Source organism: Eimeria tenella, genomic scaffold, assembly GCF_000499545.2.
Source record: "Eimeria tenella Houghton genomic scaffold, Eth_scaff3, whole genome shotgun sequence".
In the NCBI taxonomy this organism is placed as follows: Eukaryota; Apicomplexa; class Conoidasida; order Eucoccidiorida; family Eimeriidae; genus Eimeria; species Eimeria tenella.
Genome location: NW_013542870.1, coordinates 789,953 through 812,061, shown reverse-complemented (window position 1 = coordinate 812,061; position 22,109 = coordinate 789,953). Strand labels below are relative to the sequence as shown.

At 49.9% G+C, this 22,109-nt stretch overlaps 4 protein-coding genes across 4 annotated transcripts; 1 reads left to right on the top strand and 3 right to left on the bottom strand.

The window, feature by feature from the left end:
• Positions 1-305: 305 nt before the first annotated feature.
• On the bottom strand, positions 306-3,763 carry ETH_00019915 (uncharacterized protein; the record flags this gene model as incomplete). The annotated part of the gene is made up of 8 exons (XM_013375842.1): positions 306-1,538; positions 1,836-1,889; positions 2,148-2,246; positions 2,567-2,634; positions 2,808-2,886; positions 3,016-3,087; positions 3,382-3,449; positions 3,670-3,763. 8 exons carry the CDS (start codon positions 3,761-3,763, stop codon positions 306-308), a joined length of 1,767 nt encoding a protein of 588 aa, XP_013231296.1.
• A 1,122-nt stretch (positions 3,764-4,885) lies between these two features.
• On the top strand, positions 4,886-6,379 carry ETH_00019910 (uncharacterized protein; the record flags this gene model as incomplete). The annotated part of the gene is made up of 1 exon (XM_013375841.1): positions 4,886-6,379. The coding sequence occupies one exon, from the start codon at positions 4,886-4,888 to the stop codon at positions 6,377-6,379; it is 1,494 nt and encodes a 497-aa protein (XP_013231295.1).
• A 1,507-nt stretch (positions 6,380-7,886) lies between these two features.
• Positions 7,887-8,915, bottom strand: ETH_00019905 (WD-repeat protein, putative; the record flags this gene model as incomplete). Its single annotated transcript, XM_013375840.1, has 1 exon — positions 7,887-8,915. The coding sequence occupies one exon, from the start codon at positions 8,913-8,915 to the stop codon at positions 7,887-7,889; it is 1,029 nt and encodes a 342-aa protein (XP_013231294.1).
• A 5,128-nt stretch (positions 8,916-14,043) lies between these two features.
• Positions 14,044-15,333, bottom strand: ETH_00019900 (uncharacterized protein; the record flags this gene model as incomplete). Its single annotated transcript, XM_013375839.1, has 1 exon — positions 14,044-15,333. One exon carries the CDS (start codon positions 15,331-15,333, stop codon positions 14,044-14,046), a length of 1,290 nt encoding a protein of 429 aa, XP_013231293.1.
• Positions 15,334-22,109: the final 6,776 nt, after the last annotated feature.

Below are 22,109 nucleotides of genomic sequence, written 5' to 3'. Positions count from 1 at the left end.
CACCAAACAAAATGTACTATGGGGTACGCTTGCTTCTAGAGTTTCGCATGTGCAGATCGGCTTCCAAAGGTGACTTCATCTGCACACAAAACCGCAGCTGCTGCTCTACTGGACCCTGCATTCGGTGCGGCAAAGGCTTTTCGTAAAGAAAATTTGTGCATGGCTACTGTGAGGTCACATTTGTTCCGTGCTACTGCGTGCCTATGAATTATGCAGCTACGGTGAGGGCAGCGGCTTCGGCTGCTCCAGGCTGAAGGACTTGCCGTTGCGTGGGCCGCGGCATCCCCCCAATTTCTAACGCAATGTCATTCGCCAAGCGAGTCCCGGCGCTGCATCTGCGTCTTAACTGCTTGAAACTTTTCCTGCTGCGGTTGCTGCAGTACAGGCACCTGGAAATGCTGCCCTTCTTTCACGGTCGTTTGCTGCTGCTTCAGCGGATGCGGCGGAGATTGTTGCTGCTGCAGAGTATTAAACTCTTGCTGATATCCACGAAAAAGTTGTTGCTGAGCTGGAAGCTGTTGCTCCACAGGGAACTGCCGTTGCTCCGTTGGAGGCTGCTGCAGCTGCACCGGATGTAGCTGCTCATCCGCAGAAGCCGGCGGCTGCTGCGACCTAATTTGCGGCTGATGCAAAGAAAGTTGCAGCTGCTCCGAGAGAAGCTGCCGCTGAACAGAAGGCTCCAGTTGATGCGGACTATGTTGCGGCTGCTGTGCGCTTTGTTGCTGCTGCTCCGTAGGCGGATGCTGCGGCAGCACGTCAGGGGGATGCTGCTCCCCTCGTGTTTCACCCTGCAGCGTAGGAGGCTCCGGGTGATGCAATGCAGACCGCTGCTCTTTCTCAGTAGGTTGCTGTTCCGTAGGCGGCTTGCCATGCTCTGTAGGTACCGGTTGCCGCAACAGAGTATGCTGTTGCTGCATACCTGGCGCATGCTGCTGCGTAGGTAGTTGCTCCTGCAGCACATGTAATTGCTGCTCTGCTGTAAGAGGCCCATATTCAGAAAGTTGTTCTGCAGGAACATGCTCCTGTTGCTGCACTGGTGGCTCTACGCCTTGCTCCTGCAAAGGAAGTTGCGGCAGTTGTTGTTTCTGCTGCTGAAATACTTGGGGTCCCATTTCCGATGGCCTCTGCTGTATCTGCGGTTGTTCTTGCTGAGCGTGCTGCATTTGCTGCAGCTGCTGCTCATGCTCGCGCCTCTCGCGAGCGAGCCTCTGCAGAATGTTGAATTTATCTCTGCCTGTTAGGGGGTGCGGATGTGATTGATGCAGCTGCTCTTGCTGCTGCTGTTCTTGTGGCTCTGTTGTAGCAACATCGTTTGGCACGGGAAACACTCCCGGTACAGTCTGCCTCTCACTAAATTCCCCAGTAAGCGCAGCAGGATTTTCCGCCTCTGCTATTGAAACACCCTCACTCTTGTTGCTACTGCTGCTGCAAAGGCCCAGACGCCACAGTGCTCGCGACAGCATCAAGTAAAGCATGCAGCAGCAAATGCACACGGCGAGACACAGCAGCACCCAGTGACGCCGGCGAGCTGCCCTCAGCTGAGCAGCGGCACAAGTAGCACAGAGCCGCAGTAGCTATGATCTGCTCTTCAGCAATTTGCTCGCAGCTAAATCAGGTGAGAGCCGCTACTGTATTTCATAAACAGTGCTGAAACATCAGAAGCACAGGAAAATTTAGCAGGTGGTGCGCATGGAAGAGGAAAAACCACAGCTCGATACCGCGAAAAAGTACTACCATGCAGAAACAATGGAAACTACCACGAACAGACGCTGGATAGCGAAGACAGAGACTAACACAGGCAAACAGCGGCAGACAAAAGCACTGTTCTTGCGTACCATGCGAGAAATAGATGCACGTCCTTCGGCCAAAGACAGACCCCAATGAGACGCCTAAAGCAGGAGTCACAACAGCACGAGGCCCAGGATATGTGAAATCTCACCCGGGGAGGCAGCGCCAGAAGGACTGAAGGAAGAGACAAAGGACGAAAAGAAGTGGAAAGAAACGGGTGAAAAGAGGGAGAAACATAGCACAAATCTATGCGGCAAGGCAAAAAGAGGAAGAAAGAGCCTGAGTGAGACAGGAACGGCAAAAAGGCAAGACCCACAGATCCTCCGAGACACACATTACGAGCACCCTTGATCCCTCACATGACTGCGTGTCCTCATAATGCTCTGCCTTTGGGCGGCCAACGTGGCTGAGACATAGCTTCCGACTTGCTCGGTTTCCAATGCCAGCATGTGAGCACGCTGAAGCATCAGCAGAAGCAGGAAGAACCCCAGCAGAAGAAGTAGAAAAAGCTACGTCCTGGCAACGGCAAATAGTGATGTTTGTTCATCTGTCTGTGCCCGTCCCCGTTTGTCTCCTGCTCTCGGAGCTCCCATTTGTCCGTATTTCTGTCCGCAGATCATTATATATTTATCAAGTCTCGCTTTCACCAGCTTGCTCCCCAGCTGCGCCTCCAAAGGACTCCAAAGGACTACCGGTTGTTAGCGTTTCTGCGATTGTCTTCATCTCTGTGGTTCTCTATCATTAAATTCATGCAGACCTCTCTTCTCTCTGTTTTTACCTCTAATTGTTTGCAGCCTTCATTCATCTTCGCCTCCGCCTCCGAAAGGCGCTCGTTTCGGGCTTCCCCTAAAGGCAAAAGCCTTCGAACCGCACAAGTAAGCGCTGATGGCAAAGCACGTACTGTACAGCTTGAGACAAAGCATGACGCAGGTCCGGCACTAATGCCGGCGTTGGTGCGTGAATCTGCATTCGCATCACGAGCAACGCTACCAACGCTAGGAATGGAAGTGCTAACATACTGCTGGACGTAAGAGTGCGCCTCTCTGCGGCGTCGACCTCAGCTGTCAAGGTACGCAGCTGCTGGCGCAGCTCGGCAAGCTGCAAAGGCATCCAGTGTACAAGTGTGAATCCTTGCGGCTACGGTGATTCCTCTCGCGGTTACAGTTGCTTATGCTGCAGTGTTGACAAATTGGTGCAGACCAGGGTCACAGTTGATGCTGTACTCACAACTTGAGAGGCATGAGGATCCTGGGCACTCAATGGCGTTTCAAAACGGGCTTCCAGCTCCAACTGACGCAGCTGAGACGCAAGAATACTGTAAAGGCCAGCAAACCCTTTTCGTGCGCTCACTTAAGGCCTAGAGCTCTCCATTTCTGCAAATACACCACTTATCAAGCTGCCACCCTTCCTGAGTGCGTGCTTAATTCGCACAAGTTCCAGACGACTCTCTTAGAACAAGAAAACGAGCACCGGGACATGAACAAGACACACAGGAAAAAGAGGTGAAGACAAAAGCGACAAAGACAAGCAAGCGAGCGAGGACGCAGTTGATGATGAATCACAGAGAGTGACGCCAGGCTACGCCGTTCGTACAGATTCCGTGCAAAGGTTCGCGTCTCGCCGGCAATTAGCCAAGAGACTCTCTAAAATGGAAGCCTCGTCTGAAGTACAGCAGCGGCAGCAACAACACTGAACAGCTTCTCCTCATCATGTTGAGCATCGCAAACTGCCGAAAACGAAACGGAACAACATGAGCACGCAGCAGCAGTGTCCCAAACAGCGGCAGAAGCTGGACGGAAAATAGCTCATACAAGCAAGTCAACCGCAGAGTCAGTTTCAAAGCGAAGCAACTACGGGCGCAGAAGGGGGTATCAGCCTTACCCCCTCTGTATCCTTTGACCGCATCTACAGACTTGCCGAGACGGCGACACGCTTCCCTACATTCCAACTCCAATTCGCCGATATGACTTTCCATGGCCTCCCGTTATTTATTCTACTGCTTGATGCTATAGAAGCTGCTGTTGGCAGTGGTAGTGCGTTTCTTGAGAGCTGTGGGTGCTATGGGCCCACCAGGGCTCGCGTTGCCCTTGCTGTTCCCGTCCCTAGTTGTTTTCTCTTTCACACGTCCAGCGCAGTTGACGCCCTTTATGCATTGCAGCGGCAATTGCTGCTGTGCTCCTTGCCGCTTGCTTCGCTTTCCTTTACGTTCTGTCTTCTATTTACCTTTCCTGTCAATGCATGATTCGTCGCCAGGAGGAATTGCCGGTGGAACTGGTGCTGCTCTGTCTAAAAGTTCCTATTACCCCAAACAATTCCCCTTGGAACACTGCTGTTATTCAACGGAACAAAACCAGAAGCACCAAAAGTAGCTGCCGCTAGAGGTGAACTACAAATAGTTGTTCGGCTGCAACGGAAAAGGCAATAGTGGAGACAAACAGCTGTTTTAGCGTGAGCCCGAATGTGAATACGCGCTCCTGATTGGAATTTTGCCTCATATTACGGCAAACTCGATGCTGCAGTGAGTTCGAGACCCCCAGCACCAGCAGGAACTGGGCGCTGCGCAAAGTTGCAGAATCGGCTGTTATATGTTGGGGCGGCGGTGCATCCATGTACAACTCAGAACATTATCCGCATCTGCACAGAAAGGTGAAATCACAACGATACGCCAAATACCGAGATGTAAGTAGAGCGATGAACTCTCTGTGTGCACGTAGCCGCGCTGCTATTTTTATACTCCCTGCTGCCGACAGATCACGTGCAGTACCTGAGGCCGCAGCAGACTAACCATTTGTGTGGTGGAGCTACCTTTTAGCTTTTTTGTGCTGAAGAATTTCTTTGTCTCGGAACCAGAATCAACAGTTGGAGCGGAACCACAGCAGCTGCAGCTGTAGTATGGTCGGTGGAGACACGAACGTCACCCGACCGGATGAACTGCTCTTGCAGTGCCTGTTGCAAGGCTCTCTCCCCCCCTATTTGCAGTAGTACCAGAAAGACTGTGACAGCAGGACATACCGGGGATACTGGCCGTCTAGGGACAAACAGCTGCTGCCACCAGTACTGCTACTCCCTTCACCTCTGCTGACTAGAGAAGGCTTTCATGGGCAGAATTATGGGCTACAGAGGCAGTGCTGGAGGTGCGTCTGCCGTTGCGACAATACGCATGCCAGGAACTGCCCCCATTGTGGGAGAAAAAACACCAGGTTCGAGTCAGCTGCAACGTGAGGTGCTGAAGGAGCTGCAGCATCAGCGGCTGCTGCAGAAGGCGCGCACGTGCGGGCCTCTGTTCCTTTCGAAACAGTGTGAGGGCAGCAAAAGCTGGTGGTCCGTAGCTGCTGCTGCGAGGCCGCACGCCAAACGCCGGGTATGGGAGTGGTTTAAAGCTTGTCTGCGGGGGCGCCAGCAGCAGCGGGTCCCACTGAATTTTGGGGGACTTCCTAAAAATATACACTCCTGCGTCGCCAGTAGCTGGTGTAAAGGAAGCAGTGTGTGGCAAATACTTTGGACCGGTTTTGTTGCAGCAGCTACAGCAGCAGCAGCAGCAATGGCAGCCGTATCTGTAGGTGAAAACCTTGTGCAGGGTCGAACCGTTGCCGCAGCAGACACGGAGAGGAGCCTGAAAAGTTGGTTTGCTTTGAGTTTGCTGCAGTGCAGCAGCAGCACCCTATCCTTTTGGGGTGTCTGCACAGCTGGATCTCGAATTCAACAGGCACTGGGCGTCTCCTGCTCCTCCCTCCTATCTAAGCCTTTGGGTCTTCTGACGCTTGCTGTGGCTTCGAATGCAGCAGCAGCAGCTGCTGCTGCTACATCTTTTACATGCGGCAGACTGCAGCAGCTGCATGCACGGGCGACTAGCAGTCATCAAGGATGGCTTGAGACGGCAAAGGAACTGCAGCAGGAATGTCGCGGAAAGTGGGGTGCTTTGCTTCTGCAGCATCACCCCCGATCCACGTCTACTGCCGTCGCTACCTGCAGCGGCAACCGCAAGAGCCTGTTGAGGCTTGTAGTGGCAGAGACACTGGAAGGCTTATTGTTGTACTACTTATTGGGTGGTCGCCTCTTTCGCCTTTCTCCATCCAGCTTAGTTGCTCCTGGGGCCTTCTCACAGCATACCTTGTCGCTGGCAGCTTCTGCGATGTATGCATCCGAGACAGAAAGGCGCTTGATCAAGAGGTTGGGACTGCGCTTTGGCTGCCACACCTGTGGAACACGATCCAGTAGAACTCGCTGGGTAGCGGACCACCAGCCCCCTACCGCCCACGTTCTTCGCTATGAAGAGACGCTTTCGGGAAGGATTATCGGTACGCTACGTCGGCTCCTAGGGGGGCCGAAGTATTGGCCGCAGCGCCTCTATCCCCAGTGCGAGAGCTGCAGCCTCAAGCAGGCTGTAGCTGTTAGGAAGCAGACTACTGCTGCCGTTGCTTCAGGGGCAGCAGGGGCAGGGGCCCCACTGACAGTAATGGCTGCTTCAGCAAAGCTCAGAGACAAGAATATGCTGGCACAGCAGCAACTTGTCTACAGGTGGAACAGCATCAGGCTGTGGCACCTTACAGGGGGCATTCTCACTCTCATTCGCTGTGTAGATGCGTTGTAACATAATGCACTCCAAATCCACTACTAACTCCTTTATGCAGCTGCCGTGAGCGTTCCAGGTGAAGTGAAATTCGTGGGAAGACAACACAGCACACAAGCTACTTGGGAGGAGAAAGAAGCAGCTGCATCGCCTAGGCTCTGGTTTAACGCCTGTGCGCCGCTGTTGTGATGCAAAGGTCGTCTCACGCTCTTGTGAGAGCCCGTGTAACAGACACTCTCGATACTCAACAACCCACTGGTCTGGGGGAAAAGCAGTTCTCTACAAATTGCTGCCCTAAGTTAGGCCCTCAATCCGGAAGAGTATCTACGTTGAAGTTTTGTTATTCTATAAAGAGAAAATTGGCCCCCTTGCAATGTGTTCACATCGGCCCGACATTACCGTATCATTGGGGCGGTTACAAGCAAGCATTTCACCTTTCTTGGCTCGACGAATCCCTTCTTAGTTCTTGGCTTCATTAACGCGTCAGGGTACTTCCGTACCAGTTGTGGACTTCAGTTACACTTGGAGCACTTCACCGCGCCTCGCCTACAGTGTACTTGGCGCACCCCTTCGTTATTCAATATGTTACATCAAGTCTTCACTTCCCACGAAGGCCCGTGGCCGCACTAATCTTTGCAAGCCGTGGACCAACCATCCGTTCATATGGTGGAGATCTTCCTTCACCTCACATGGAGAAATTCAGTGATCTCGTGCAAAATTGTAGGCTGCGCAGCTATCCAACGTTACAAGATCAACTTGGTGGACATTTTGAAACCACTTTTGGTGTATACTGGTGCTGTTACTTGATGTATCGCCTGTTGAATAGTATCTGCTGATGGAGCCTCAACGGCGCAAAAGGCCGCCTTCTCCAATCAAGAGCCCCGATTCCCTGACTGGAAGAATACCAAAGAAATAAAGGTTTCGGTATTTCATCCATTTGGTGGTTATGCAGATAATACTCTCCTCATACTATAGGCTCGCCCTTTATCTCCCCAGTAGCGTTGTCTCGTATTCAAGCTCGAGGAAAAAATCATGAAGAAGAGAGGCAGTTCGGAACGAACAAATTCCGCATGAAGTGCACGAGCCCTGCATCCAGGCCAAATGGCCACGGTTGTCAAGCTCTTTGATGCTGACTCTACTTCTGGGCCACAATAAAGACCCGTAGGCGAAATATTTGTTAAACAGGGATGGTTCACCGTGTGTCTCATACGCCGCAGCACCAGCACATATTTTCAACGGCAATCTAGTTTCACTGCTAGTGCATTCATGAGCTGCCCTCACTCTCAAAACTCTCGCCAAAACTTTGTGCGCAGAATTCCTGCGATTTGCTGTGTTTCTTGCATTTCCTAGTGGCATCAGTGCGGCAATTTGAACTGCCATAGCAGTACCCTTCGACTGCTTTACTGCTTTCCTTAGGAGCACTCATCTACTATTTGTGAGACTAGAAAGTTCCCACCAGCCAGAAAGACCAGTGTTGCGTGATGATCCACCTATCTAGAGACGCCTAGCGACCTTGTGATAATCCGGCTTAGTCGCTGCCGTTGTTGCTCCTGCTGCAAGGCGCTGCAGCACAAGCCTCTGCTCCCAAAGTGCCTGCAACGGCCTCTTTATCTGTAGATGAGGCGGAGGCAGCACGAGAAGGGGCTGCAGCCCGCGATGCTTCCGCATAAAGAAGTTGCTGCTGCCTGGTGCACGCAGTAGCAGTTCCAGGGTTACCCAATGGGTCTGCAACAGTAGGTGCGAAAGCAGCTACACTGTCAGTATCTGCTGGTGGCACTGCATGGATCTTCTGTTGTAAGAGCTCGAGTGAAGCTGCTTCGGCTTGCTTGTATCGCAGCAGCTCGCGAAGGTATCCCTCAATCTCCAAGGCCTTTGATGCAGCTTCCTGCTGCGCTTGCTGCACAGCCTGCTGCTGTTGCTGCTGCTGCTGAACTAGAAGCAAGCAAGTCCTGCGCGCTGCCGCTGTTTGGGCCTCCTTCTCTGCCACCTCCTCCTCCTTTTCCCTCAGTAGCCGCTGCTGCTGCAGTAAATCTCGGTCTTTCTCCGCAAGAAGTTGCTGCTGCTGCTGCACCTTCTGCTGCAACAGTAAAAGCTCGGCCTCTATGTGCCGTTGATGCTTTTCATACTGCCGCTGTGTTGCTGCTGCTGCCGCCTGTATAGTTCTGACCTGCTGCCTCAATGCTACTGTGTCTTGGGTTGCCTGCAGCAGCAGCCGTTGATCTGTCGGCAGAGAGCCAGTTCTTGCAGTGGATACTGCTCCCCCATGTGCTGCAGCAGCAGCTCGGACAGCCAAGACAGAAGCGTGGTTCGCCAGTAACCGTCGATTCTCCTCAAGCGCTGCAGCATGAGCTGTGCATACAGCAGCGAACCACTCATGCTGCAGCAAATGTTTAATCCGTGCCCGCCTAAGGAAAACTTGACGCCAGACGGGATACTTTTTTCTCAAGGTTGCAGTCTCCTTCACTTTTGTGTCCTCGCCCACATCAGCCTCTGTTGATGCTGCTGCTGCAGCCGCTGCTGGGGCAACCGCCGCATCAGAAGTTTCAAGCGTATCCATTGCCGATTCAAGGAATTGCTAACGATGACGGTGCTGCTGTCAAATCAGGCCACTATTTCGGCGTCTGTAGGTGGTAAAGGAGCTTCTTCTGCTGAGCTGCCAGTCTTGCAGCAAAGCACAGTTGAAGGCAGCTGGTGCTCTTATAGTGGCTTCAAAGTGAAATGTTTTTCTTCATAGAGTTGCCCCTGTTGTCACCTATACTGTTGACATGCCTCTCTTCCTATTTCCACTGCTGTAATTGATCTTCCCCCTGCTGATGCTGACCTCTGTTTTGCTCCTCCTACACTCGTTGCAGTGTCAGTTTGTTTTCGTTATTGCCTTTGTAGTTCTTGCTTTTCTTGTGGCAGCGGCTGCCCCTGATACCGTCGTTGCATTCCTGCTGCCGTTATGTTCTGCAGGGTTGCTGTTGAGCGTTCACTTGCAAAACTACGGTCGAGAAGAGCAGTTGCGCAAAGAAGCTGCCTACTGTCGTAGCGTTACCACTGCGACGGCTTCAGCAACTGCTCTCGCATATGCGAGTGCTGTTCCTACTGGTGCACTCCGCTGTCAGATTGATCCCTGCCATATTCACAACATTGTACATGCTTCCGAAGAGAACCGTCGAAAAGTTCTGGCAGTGCCACTGATGTCTTTGCCAGGCAGCACTAAGAGCGTTTCCGCGAATCCGGACACTGACAGGAGACTGAAAATAGCGTTCCAGTACGCGTATAGCTGACAAGAATCCATGGGAGCCCCGCTGTTCGGTTCTTCTAGTTGCTGGAGCTGTCGGTGTCTCCAGGTCTGCGATTACTCTCAATTTACCTCTTACATATCTTCCATGCATTTTTTTCTTCCTAATTCATTTGCAGGACTTAGGAAGCCACTGGACTGTCGCCTTGGCCCCACATGTCCTGCGCCTAGATTCCTACAGTCATCAGTGTACTACAGCCCCATATTGTCGATATCGCTCAATTTGATTAAGCTCAGACAGGTCTTAAGTTGATACTTACAGAATTAGAGGCCTCGCTGTCGGCGCAGTTCAAGGGCTACTGTGAAAGATCCCTCCCTCCATAGCCCCCGCTGGTTCCCATGAGAGGTAGTGGATCTAAAACTGTGCTGTAGAGGGATACCTCTGCTGTTCATCTTAGCTTTTTGTGTCATTCACACGTCCTAGTCGTGTAAGTTAGCGAAAGGGCAAGAATGTAGGCAGGAAAGAAGTTGACACCAAGAGGCCCTGTGAGGAACATCAGTAGACCCCCCACTTCCAGTGGCGCAATTCCTGAGACGAAGGCAACGCAGGGGCGAGAGCAGGATTAATAGCAGAGAAGCAAGGAACCGAAAACTCAAGCCTTATGAAATAATGCTGAAAAATCAACCTGTCTCGTGCGCGCAGCAAGTACTGTGGGAATAGTAGCGCTGCTCGCACTCATAACAACCTATCCTGACAGCTTCTGCTAGAGAAGAAAAGGGCACGAACACAAGCGCAAAAGTTAGTGAAAGGGCAAAAATGTAAGCAGGAAGGAAATTGACACCAAGAGGCCCTGTGATGAACATCAGTAGACTCCCCACTTCCAGTGGCGCAATCCCTGAGACCAAGGCAACGCAGAGGCTGAGGGCAGGATTCATAACAGAGAAGCAAGGAACCAAAAACTCAAGCCTTATGAAATAATGCTGAAAAATCAACCTGTCTCGTGCGCGCAGCAAGTACTGTGGGAATGGTAGCGCTGCTCGCACTCATAACGTCTCCTGGCAGCTTCTGCTAGAGAAGAAAAGGCCACGACCACAAGCGCGCAGAGTATGCTAATCCCCCATGATTTGTATCCTAGATCAAAAAACCGGGACAAGCCGACTACGGGGCTCGAACCCGCGACCACCAGCTTAAAAGGCTGGCGCTCTACCGACTGAGCTAAATCGGCACAAGGGGAATGGAATCCTGTGGAGCCCCTATCAGCTATTGCAAGTATCGCTCAAAGTGTCTCCACAACACTTCCTTAAATTACATGCCAAGGAAGTTGAGGAGATTGATGTATAGTCAGTCCTCCCAACAAGCGGTTCTGCCGGTTTAGCTCAGTTGGTAGAGCGCCAGCCTTTTAAGCTGGTGGTCGCGGGTTCGAGCCCCGTAGTCGGCTGTCGTCTTCCATCACCCTTCTTCCTTTGCGTTTAGTTATCGTTTAGTCATGGTGGAAACGTGGTTTGCCCGTGGCCGCGTAGATGGTGACCGGGACCATGATGCCAACTTATTTCCATCTCCCTACATGGTTCACCCCATTACTCACATTGTCACTCATGTATATAAGAATATGCAACGCAAGTGCTAACAAGGAAGCAGCAGCGCACACTACTGCTTCTCTTCGACTATGCTATGCCTTCAAAGTCCTGCCTGGTTGTTCGCAAAAGGCACCTTCCGTTGTTCTAGTGTCAGTAGTAAGCACAATCGTATCACTATCCCAGGTTCTTTAGCAAGAACTAGCAATCACTGCGAGACTAAATAGTCAGATTGGTACCACGAAACGAAGTAGGCTTACTACGTAAAGCCACGCTAATCCTCGGTAGGTAGGAAAGCACAGAACAGACTAACGCTTCTGGTCTGACCAAAAGCGCGGGAGCTACTGCTTCAACGTGCAGGATAAAAGGCAGCTAAGTTGATGTTTTACCGTAAGATGAGCATTTTCCATCGTTCCGGCCACCAATCCTTTTGACAGAAAAGCACGAATTTGTTGTGGGATGTAATCGAACTAATGGGGGCAACAATGCAGAATCCAATTCCGCCGTTGTGCCATATTTTTTCTTCGCTTGTATTTTACTTCCACGGCGACTGGGAGGTGGCAAGCCGCGCTAAAGATTCCCTGCAGCACTGTTCCCAAGTCGCAGCAAATCCCTCTCCAGTAAGTCCCAGTTGGATGCCTATAGATCGGTGCGACGCACTGTTAATGTTACAACAGCAGGTTCCTGCCTGCGTCTTAAGCGCTTCGCTCCGAATGAGTTGTTATTCAGTCCTTGCTGGGCCGTTGAGCGTAAAGATGCTCATGAAACCCAGAGGAAAGTGGAATTGAAACCCTGCACGCGTCAGAACCGTGATATTTCGATTTTGCGAGAAATTCGTAGACGCAAGCATGAAACAACAGCTCTCCACTTCCACCTTTTCGATGCTGAGGTATTTCTTCCCCCTTCTCACCTCTCATTGCAGCTTTTCATATGAGGTGCCGTTTGGGGAGCCGCTGGTCCCTCGAGTTCCCTTGAAGGCGCCCATAACACAGATCCGGTGCTACACGCCGGTGCATATGAATGCTGGTTTACGGTGACTAGTTGTGCGTACCTACTTTTTCGTGATAGGTCCCTGGTCATGTGTATCAATTCTTTGAACCGCCTCTGCAACCGTACTCTGCTTTTCCCATACTGTCGCCTCTACGCAACTTGCTTGTACGCCCTTCTGACGTTTCGCTCCCAGGTTCTCGAAATATGATTTTCACGGTGTCCATCACTGTTATGTTGCCTTGCCGATAGATAATGGCTTATCCCTTCTTTTGCTCGATTTTGACGTTTCGCTCTCACTCTTTCAAAACATGATTCCCACAGCTCCCATCACTGTTATGTTACCTTGCCGGTACATATTGGCCCACCCCTTGTTTTGCTCGATTTTTGAAGCCAGAGTCGGAGCCAGAGCCTAGGCAATTTCCATCATATCATTGAGCGATCCTGCAAAGCTCAGAAAGACCGCATCATTCTCTAATGCTTCTACTGCTATCTATCCCACTCTTCTAAATGTAAAGAGTCGTAGACAATTACAATTATTAGTAGAGGTGTGCCAAAGAATTACCCATGTAGGCAGAATTCCACACCAGCTCCCAGGATATTCACTATACTAAATCTGCTATCGATAGTCGTCCTACTAAATCAACCAGGATGACCCCGTAACTCACGCAGCGTTAATCTTCACTTCCCCTTGATAAAAGCACGTTGGTTTACTCACAGTATGCTCACAATTGTTCTCTGAAGACACTACGCCCCTCGACCGAAAATTGATTTGCTTTGCTGTCCATAAAAATATTTAACATCTTCATCATTTGTCATCGATACACGTGGTCTCTCCATAGGGGCTTTGGTACCACTGATTCCTTAGGGTATTGTTTCCGATCGCTACGTAAGACCCTCTACAGTGGCAATCCTCTACAGTAACAATGCTTCCACGTGCACCTCAGACGTCAACTTGTTAATCAGAACACGAGTCTTCTGAACTTATTCTCCATCAGCATCCTGAACCATCTAGCGCCACTGTCCCATAACAGCAAACGTAGGCCTAATGGATGTCAGTAGAATGCGTCCTTAATGGTATTGACTCCGTAGACCTGCAGCTTCAGATGGTCAGTGAAGTCTCAGCTCCCAACGAACGCTCAGTCCGTCTCAGTCCTGGATACACCTTACCACTATTGAAGAAGAACACAAGCGCATTGATCCGCACTGGCGGTACAAAACATAGCACGCCATAAAAAGGCAACAGCACATCAACTGCGCCAACTTTTTGCAAATGGAAAGACAAGGGCAGCGAATTTGGATCACAAGAGTCTCGACTCAACCGTACCCTCCCAAAGCTCACTTGATTCTACTTCAGTTGAGGTCGGCACCCATTGGCTTCACCGTTTTTTGAACAGTATGAGGCGAGAAGAAACCACGCGATGCCAATCCACACACCACCACTGGGACATAAAAAGCATCATGTAGGATGGTACCAGGGAGCACCCAGTACTACTGTATCAGCTTGCAGAGTCCCTGGTCATTTGTAAGTGAAATCCAGAGATGAAGCAGCCCCTATGGGAATCCAAAATCGTGCCCCCATTGTCTCAACAGCACTGCACGCTGGCGTCACCTTCCCTTACCGGGCTGTGTCCTTGAGAGCTGTAGCTTCGGGATGCATCAGGTTGGCGCCACTCCGTAGCTCGTTCAAAGCTATCCGCAGTGGCCTACTCTCTAACTATTAAACACTGTCTTAGGCTGCCGCAGCGAAGTCTCACCGGAAACCCACACTATTTCTGCTCAGCAACGAACGTCATTCATCGAAGATGCACCGAATTAAATTCACACGAATTTCACACAGTCAATATTCCAATCAAAGCGCAAAGGCGCTTGTCTAAATGTAGAAGCCTCGGGTGTCCTAGAGCAGGGCACACGTCAACTGGATGATGCCATCTACACATGGATTCTTCTTTTCTTGGATCCTTTCCAGATATCGAAGCTTCGCGTCCTCTTCCAAAAGATTCAACTGAATTATACCACTTTTTAAGTTCCACTTTTGCGCCCAGCCTTCAACGACATTTGACCCGAAGATGTGCAACCTGGCAGCTGCCCTGTTAAGGGGCTCATCAAGGACAGAAGCGGAAAAAATTGAGTGGTCGATATGTGCGACTGTCACTCCAGAACGTGTTGAATAAGCACAGCTAGCAATAATGTTTCGTACATTTAAATCGCTAGAAGATTCCAACACCTCCGCCAGTGCAACGCCTGCCAGTCGCCGTGCCAAGGACTTCGGAATCCTCTCATTTCCATTTGATTCAATAGAGACGACACTGCGTGGCCACGGAAGCATTTCAAAAAACTCATCGAAACTTATTTCATCCTGGTCTTTTTGTAGGGTCTGCAATGTTGGTAGAGGGGGCGATGCGATGCCTAGCAACAATGAACCAACTTGAAACTCTGAGCAGACCTGCTCGAGTTTGCACAAGAACTCGATGCGATCAGTGGCTGCTTTCAATACGGAGTCCACGAACCGAACTTCCTTCAAAAAGTCCTGGATTAGTTGGGGGGCCACCTGCTCAGGCCACGCTTTGGCAACAGCCGCAGCTGTCCTCAGATAGAACATCATGGGCTCCTCTGAAGGCAAACTGTCGTAAGTACTTGGCATATAATTGTGTATGAATGCATCTCTTACCCTTGAGGTTGCTGAATTCCAAGCTGTTATTAGCCTACTAACTACGCATTCTAGGCCTTTTAACTTTACATCCACTAGTCTCTCCGCCACTGACACCCTGTTATACAGAGGATCCATATATTGCTCCGCATACTCCTTTTCCTTCTTTGCTTCTTCGCTTGCAGCGAGAGTATTTGCACGCACCGTGAGGTCACGCAGGTTAGTTCTTTGGGAGCGGTGCTCAGTCCCATGGGGAGCAGGATCACCGAGGGAGAACATCATTTCAGCACCCTGTCGTGATTTCAAAAGCTTGCTGGAAGCAGGAGACAGCCAGAACATATTAACCAAAAAAGCTGCCAGTAGTGCACTAATGAGTGCAGCTTGCCGCTTCGCAGTGCCCCTTCTCCTGGATGCTGCATGGATGTTATTCGCTGAGGCAGGGTTCCAATTCAGTGCCGTCTCTTTGCGTGCACCGGGGCAACTGGAGAAGGTGACAGCAGCTGCTTCACGAGGATGTTCAGTACATTGGTGCTGCATCTTTACGTCGATCCTGAAGTCGTATGTGCGTGGGCAGGCGGCAGCCACATGACGTCCTCCTCCGACATTCCTGTGCGGCACTGCGAAGCGTTCTTCAGTTGCCTAGCAACCTTGAAAATTGCGAATACTCCGCAAGAACAAAAACGCCTTAGCAGCCACGCATATACAGCCTCTGTTTCTTCATGTGCATCGTTTCACATGACACGAAGAAGAAGGGCAGGTCGTTTGAACTCCTTGATTGCCGGATGACGAGCACAGCAACCATCGAGGTTGAAAACTTCGCGGCTTTGCTGTACTACTGACGTTAATTGCAAAGTCATAAAAATGAAGAATTACATTGGTTTTGTACATAAGGGCAAGAGCATGAAAAAGGATGCGTCCCGCTTCCCGCAGATGCTCGAGACGTGCAACTCCAATTGACAACCGGCGGATCACAGCGCACTATCTCCTGGTGTGGAATGCACAAGCCTTTTCTGTGATACTCTTTTCGTTAGAGATACGGAGTAAATTACTCAAGAGCAGCGTAGGGCACAAGTTCTTAGGTTTGGATGGTGTGGGGCTCCTATCATCGACCAGCTGCCACCCTGTTGGTCCACCCCCTAACATGTCTAGCCGTCGTCTCTACTCATAAACGCCTTCTTTGCATTTTAAGAAAACTCTTGAAAAAGCGTGTGCCCTTTTTCTTGCAGCTTCGTAGTCGTGCAGCTTCATAATTCCGTACGCATGTAGCGGCAGTTCATGACAGTGCAAGGCCTGTACAACTCGGCATAGGCTGACTTCATTGGCGAGCCCGCCATCTCAGAACAGCACTTCTGTGGTGAAATGTGCAAAAAATAAATATTGGGGGGTTTTAAAATTTTCTATTGGGTCTGATCTCCCGTTTCATGTTTGGGGTGGTTCAAACCATGCCAATCCCGTCACACCAGTATGTGCTGGAAGCATCTAGTCCCAGTTTCAGTGGCTAAAGGAATATTAAAGTTATGTCTATGCATGTAGAAGACTGGGGCACTACTGTCTGCGCCAAGGACGCATGGGACGTACAAGAGGAGCGAACATAACGTCGTGGGGGAGACCACCGTAGCAGCTCAAAATGAGTAGCTCCCATGCGTCACTGTTGCGCAAAAATATTCCGTAGGATTCAGCAAATTATAAATTGACCAAACCGACCAAGAGGATACTTAATGCTGCACGCTGGAGACGTTCTCAATGGCGGAGGGTTGCACGGGCTATGTTGACCGCCATGCATGCCAATCTCAGCAACCCGTTCACCGCATTTTCATTGAGTGTGCCACTACTGCTTTTGAAATAGGAAACGACAGGCATATTGGTGCTCACGGGCGGAGATTACGAGTTCTTTGGCGTAACGTGGTTCTACAGTGCAGCCACACGAAGCCACAGAAGCTTAGTTCAACTCCCACAGAAACACTGTCAGAGCTTCACCTAAAAGAAGATGAGAATCAGCACTTTTATTCCCTTCCAATGGACTTGGCTGCGGCTCTGAAATCGTTGGTCCACAACCTGCTGTTCTCTAAGTCGCCTTGACGCTGTGCTGGCCTCTTTCTACAAAAAGGAACGCTCTTAATTTTCTCACTCCATGCTCTTGTTACATCTGTTAGTGAAGGAAAACACGTAGAGCCGTTCATCAGAGCCTACCAGCATAACTGGTGCGACTGTTTGGCGTTTCGACCATTACGGGCAAAAAATTGTAAGAAGTGGTATTTCCACGCCCATCTTCAGTAATTTGTACGTTTTCCCCACCATTTTGCGCCTCTTTTTATTTGAGCTCAACAACGATTACTTCTTGGTAAGGGCATATTTTCCCGCTTTTGAATGCTTCTGTACATGGGGAACGCTCCCTTGCGTTTTCATTCCCTAACTCTGTTTCCCCGTCGCTATTTGCTCATTGGGGACAAAAAAATTTCTGAAAGTAGCAGTCAGGTTTGGACTCTTGTGCGCGTCTGTAGTCACCTCTCCTCTTGCCCGCATTTTGTAGAGTTGCGCTGAAGCAGGTCTACTCTGCGGCAGACGAAGACAGAACGTAAATACAGCACCCTCCTTTTACAGGTAACCTCCCTCCGTGAGCAGTGTAAGCAGCGCCTTTAAAAAGACTACTTGTTCCTACGACACCATACGAAAGAATAATTCATGAAGGTCATCAAAAGGCGCAAGATCTGTGAGAAAACGGAGCGCATTTTGTAGAGCCGGGGGCTCTTAGTGTAGCATGCTATGCCCAGCTGGGCTTCTACAAAACATTGCTTGCCCGCTACATGGGGTTACTCTTCTCTCTGTAGCGCAAAGGCATGTAATTATGCACTGGCATTAATTCATCACTGTTGTACACGTCTTCGCTGTTAAATAGAAGAGCTTTTCTCTGTCTTTCTTGGTGCGCGTATGGCTGTTTGCAGCTCACTTCTAGGCACTGGCCCAAGTCCAGAGCGTTCCAAATCTGTGATCCTGCGAAAATGAAGGGCTTTCATCTACCTGAGACTTTCAGCCTTCAGCGCTTCAAGTTTTGTAACATTGTAGTGCTGCGCGCTACACCCGTAGCGTGTAGCCGCTGCGGTTTAGCTTGCAACTCTATCAGTGAAGCTACTTGCCCATGGCACAGATAAGCCAGTAGTGGCTGGTGGAGCTTAGCCTGCTGTCTCAAAAGCAGGAGGGCTGGCAAGCAATGAGAGCCAAAGCTAGAGCCCTAGAAAAACCCGTTTGCGGCTAGAAAACGAGTCTGTGCCACGGTCCAGACGTGGCCAGATGATGTCTCCAAAAAGCAAGTGCATAGGCATCATAAAGCCATATAAACACTTTGTGATGGGCGCTTACGGCAAATTAGTGAGGCCTGATGTGTTTTGTTGTGTTTAAACTACAGCTGTAATGCCTCGACAAATGACCTTTCCCGGTCAACAAGCGCGATTAAGGGCGCAACGCGCTGTTTTCGCCTCTCTGCCTAAAGTTGTAGTATTAACTTTAATGTTTTGCATTGTGTATGTCTCGAAATATACACTTCTGCTTCTAAAGAGAAAGCAAATGTCTTCAGAGAACGTTTGGGTGAGAAGACCAGACCCCGCAGCCTGCAGGCCAACCGACTAACGGTAACGAAGATCTGAGGGAGGCACTAGAGAAGAGCTGTAGCTGTGCTGGAGCCTGAAGATTCAGACAAGGCCTCGACCTGTAAAGGGACACACGCAAAAATACGGGTGGCTGCGTAACACTGCGGGGCTTTTGAGTCTCAGAGAACCTATTTTTAAGCTCTTTATAGCTCGACATTTAGATATTTGAGTGAGAGCTTAGTGATACGCATCTCTCTGGCAAGTCTAAGCTCTGAGGCAGGCAGCTCCTAAAAAAACAATTTGACGGGCTCCCCCAGCTTTCATTTGAAGCACACAAAGCAGAAGCGTCGTCTTGGATCGCATATGTCATATTACTAGAGGCGTTCCTGTCAAGGGGCCTGCTAATGGGAAGGTAGTTGTGTGTGGTCTTGAGGCACTAAGCTTCTGAGACAGCTCAGAAGTTGCAGAATCTGTAAGCCTAAGTGTCGCAAATGCACTAATCACTCTTATTTTGGGGTTATGCTTTGGTCAGCAATAATTTTTTGCTATGGTTCGGAGGCAAGCTAGCCCTCCATCTAGCAACATGGCTGGTCAGCCTAGTGAGAAACTGTAAAGCAGCACAGAAGAGTTCCCCTGTGGTACATTGAACGATCACCAAACTCCCAGTGCGCGTAGCAGCCGTATTCTACAATGAGGATCTTGGAGACAAAATTCCCAAGCAAGGTTTCTATGTCACGCAGTGGGTTATAGCAAGTTTAGGAAGTCTGGTTGTCGAGCTCGCGACGGCACATGCTGCCAGCTTAAAAGGGACAGCAGCAAAGACGAAGACAACAGCAGATCTGGCGCCATTTCGCAGTGAGAATGTGAGAAAGAGCCAGAGCATCGCGAGAACGATAAATAGTGGAACACTGAGCACAGCACTCAATCTTTGAATTTCCTGCAACGAGAAAGAACACACTTGCCAAGTATGAACGTTACTAATACCTATTCATTCATTGCGCAATTTGTCGCGCACACAGTACCCAGGCAAAAACCAGTTATGGAAGATCTGTCGGCAATATTGAGAAGTAATTGAGGACAACGGGTGTAAAGTCAAAACTACAAGCGTGTTACTGTTGACTGTCCCTCCTGGGAGGGGAGTGAGAGGTGACCTTGCTAGTTCGCAGGAGAACCACATAAGCACGGCCTCCGAGAAGCAAAGTGATGTTTAGTGGTTGTATCGGGAAAAAGAAACTGAAGAACGGCAGAATTTACAGGGAATGGCTCCATAGCTTCTGGTACGCGACGGGCTACAGGATTCCTCCACGCGAAAGGCAACTGCAGGAGGGTTGCAACTGAAGCCAGTTCCTGCAAGATCCACCCAAGAGCCCGCAGCTAGCTAAGGACTTTACTGAGCCGATAATTGCACTGTTGCTGCACTTTTGAATCATGAACGTCACGGTTGAGAATGAACATACACGCGCATCCGTAGAGTATGGCAATCTAAACGGTTAATGAGACCCATTCTCGAATTATCACCTTTGAACTAGTAGTGTGGTCGCTATTGAGACTGACACTTGGTGCACGGTTTTGCTGCCTTTGGCCTCACAAAAAGAACAGCATCTCCTAATAACGTTAATGAAGCACGCTTCGCAGCCCAGCGCCTTACTGGGGTCTGTTTAATTTAGCCGAGCTCCACAGCAGGTGTAACCCGCTTTAGTACTAAAGAACTTGCCCGGTGTCTCGCTTAGCTAGCTGTAGAAGCGCAGGGTATGTTTGAAAAACAAGGGGCTAGTGACAAAACATGAACGACTGTGCGGAAGTTTGGCGGCATAACTGGTTTTGTGAGGAGAAACTCTTTTCTACGGTTACTTTACGTTACTACCGACAGCTGGACACTTGAGTTTCATAGAGTGAACCTCAAGACGCCAATATCCTCGGTGTATTCCGCAAATGTGACATGCTGCTTCAGTCAGCGAAGAAACAAGACGGCTTCACTGGCTGCTTTTTTATTATAAGTGAATCTGCACCAGCGGTTTCAGCAACTAGATCTTGATCTAAGGTAAGCCTTAAGCGTGCCGCAGCTAGGGGTATAATACCTACCATGACGAAGCAGTTCAGAAGTGGTTTTCAAGGCCATATGACTCAGAATGTGTAAGTTGACAAAATGTATGGAAATGAAAGCTACGCAAAAGGAATAAAGACAAATTCGATGAAGCCCAGTACGCTCTGCAGCTAGGCCCAACCTTTGGAGCACACAGTAGCCACTGAAACTGCACTAGGCAGCGTGCCTACTTACAGGGAGAAACAACGAGACAAGATACGTGTGCCCCTTATATTTCCAGCCACAACAATGTTGCTTGAGTCATTTCTGTGCCCAGACAGTGTCTCTAGTGAGTAATGATAGGCACGATCCAATGTAGCTGGGCCAGCAGAGACGCTTAAGAAATCCCTTTAATCTCTAGGTGGTGTCTCTAGTATTAGAGATAGGTACGGACCTGCGTAGCCGGCAAACAGGAGAGACGTGCAAGAGCCAAGCTCGACTTAGCTCACAACAGCACCTACATTTTGCCATTTTTGCAGAGGTCACCAGGTCCGATCGTGCAAAGTTAGTCAATTTTCATTTCTCTAGATCCACGTAATGCACAGTGCTGCACCTTTTAGGAGATCAGCGGCTACTGCTGCTGATGGACAAGGGACTTACGCTGCGGCAAAAAAGCAGCTCCAGTGCCGTATATGAGACAACAATCATTTCACCTGGGATAATGTGCAGAAGGGCATTATTCCATAGCTTGAGAATCGCCTTTAGTGGTGCTTGAACGGCTTGGCTGTATCCAAGTGTTTGCTACAGACTGTGGCGCGGGTGCCCAAGTTTTGGGTACAGTTTCACAGCAAGGCGTCTAGCGCAGTTATAAATGTCATGAGTTACGAGCCATGCCATTTTGCTTCGTGAAGAGAAACGGCATGCAGTGAAACTCAAGGTCTTCGCACTAATTTGATTCTTGGGTGTGTTTTCTGTAATACGTAGTAGGCAGGAAGAGAGCTATGATCCGTTCACAGCTCGGACCACCGCTTCAGTTTGGTACTAGGTGAGGAAGTCTAGACACCTTAATTGATAGACTCTACGCTTTTACGCAGTTGCCCCGAGGACTGAGTAGTTTGGAAAAGTCAAACCAATCGACAGGAACGTTCTCAGATGGCTGAAAAGGCCATCCGCACAACGTCATGTTTGGCCCTTCCCATGTGGTTTTCCTGGTTAAGTGCAACTCTATTAAGGCTGGTGTTCTAGTGCATTTATCTTCAACATGAGGACGAAAGCTTGTGCCCAATCATGGCGTTCAATTATCGCGGGAATGCCATCATGGATGAAGGAGACTGAACATTTACCGTGGTCTCGCTCAAAGCAAGTAAGTCCCGCCACCAAGGGACTCGACAATCAAGAAGGTCCAGGTCGTTTTATATGGGACTCCTGTATTAAGAAAGTGCCTAAAACTTGTACTATGTGAATTTCGAAAGTAAGGCCGTGTGGTGAAACTTGTGTGTCAATTTCGAAAGTAACACGGTGTGGTGCCTGTCCCGCCAATCATACTACGTGGGGCACTCTGTCCGGCAATGGCAGTAGAGGCAGAGTTGAGAGATGCTTGAGTGACGTGCACGCCAACAAAAGTGCTACATCTCAACATTTAGATGGTTGAAGAGCAGTGACCTCTACCAAAGTGAAGTCATTGCTCCTCCGTGGCACCTGTCAAC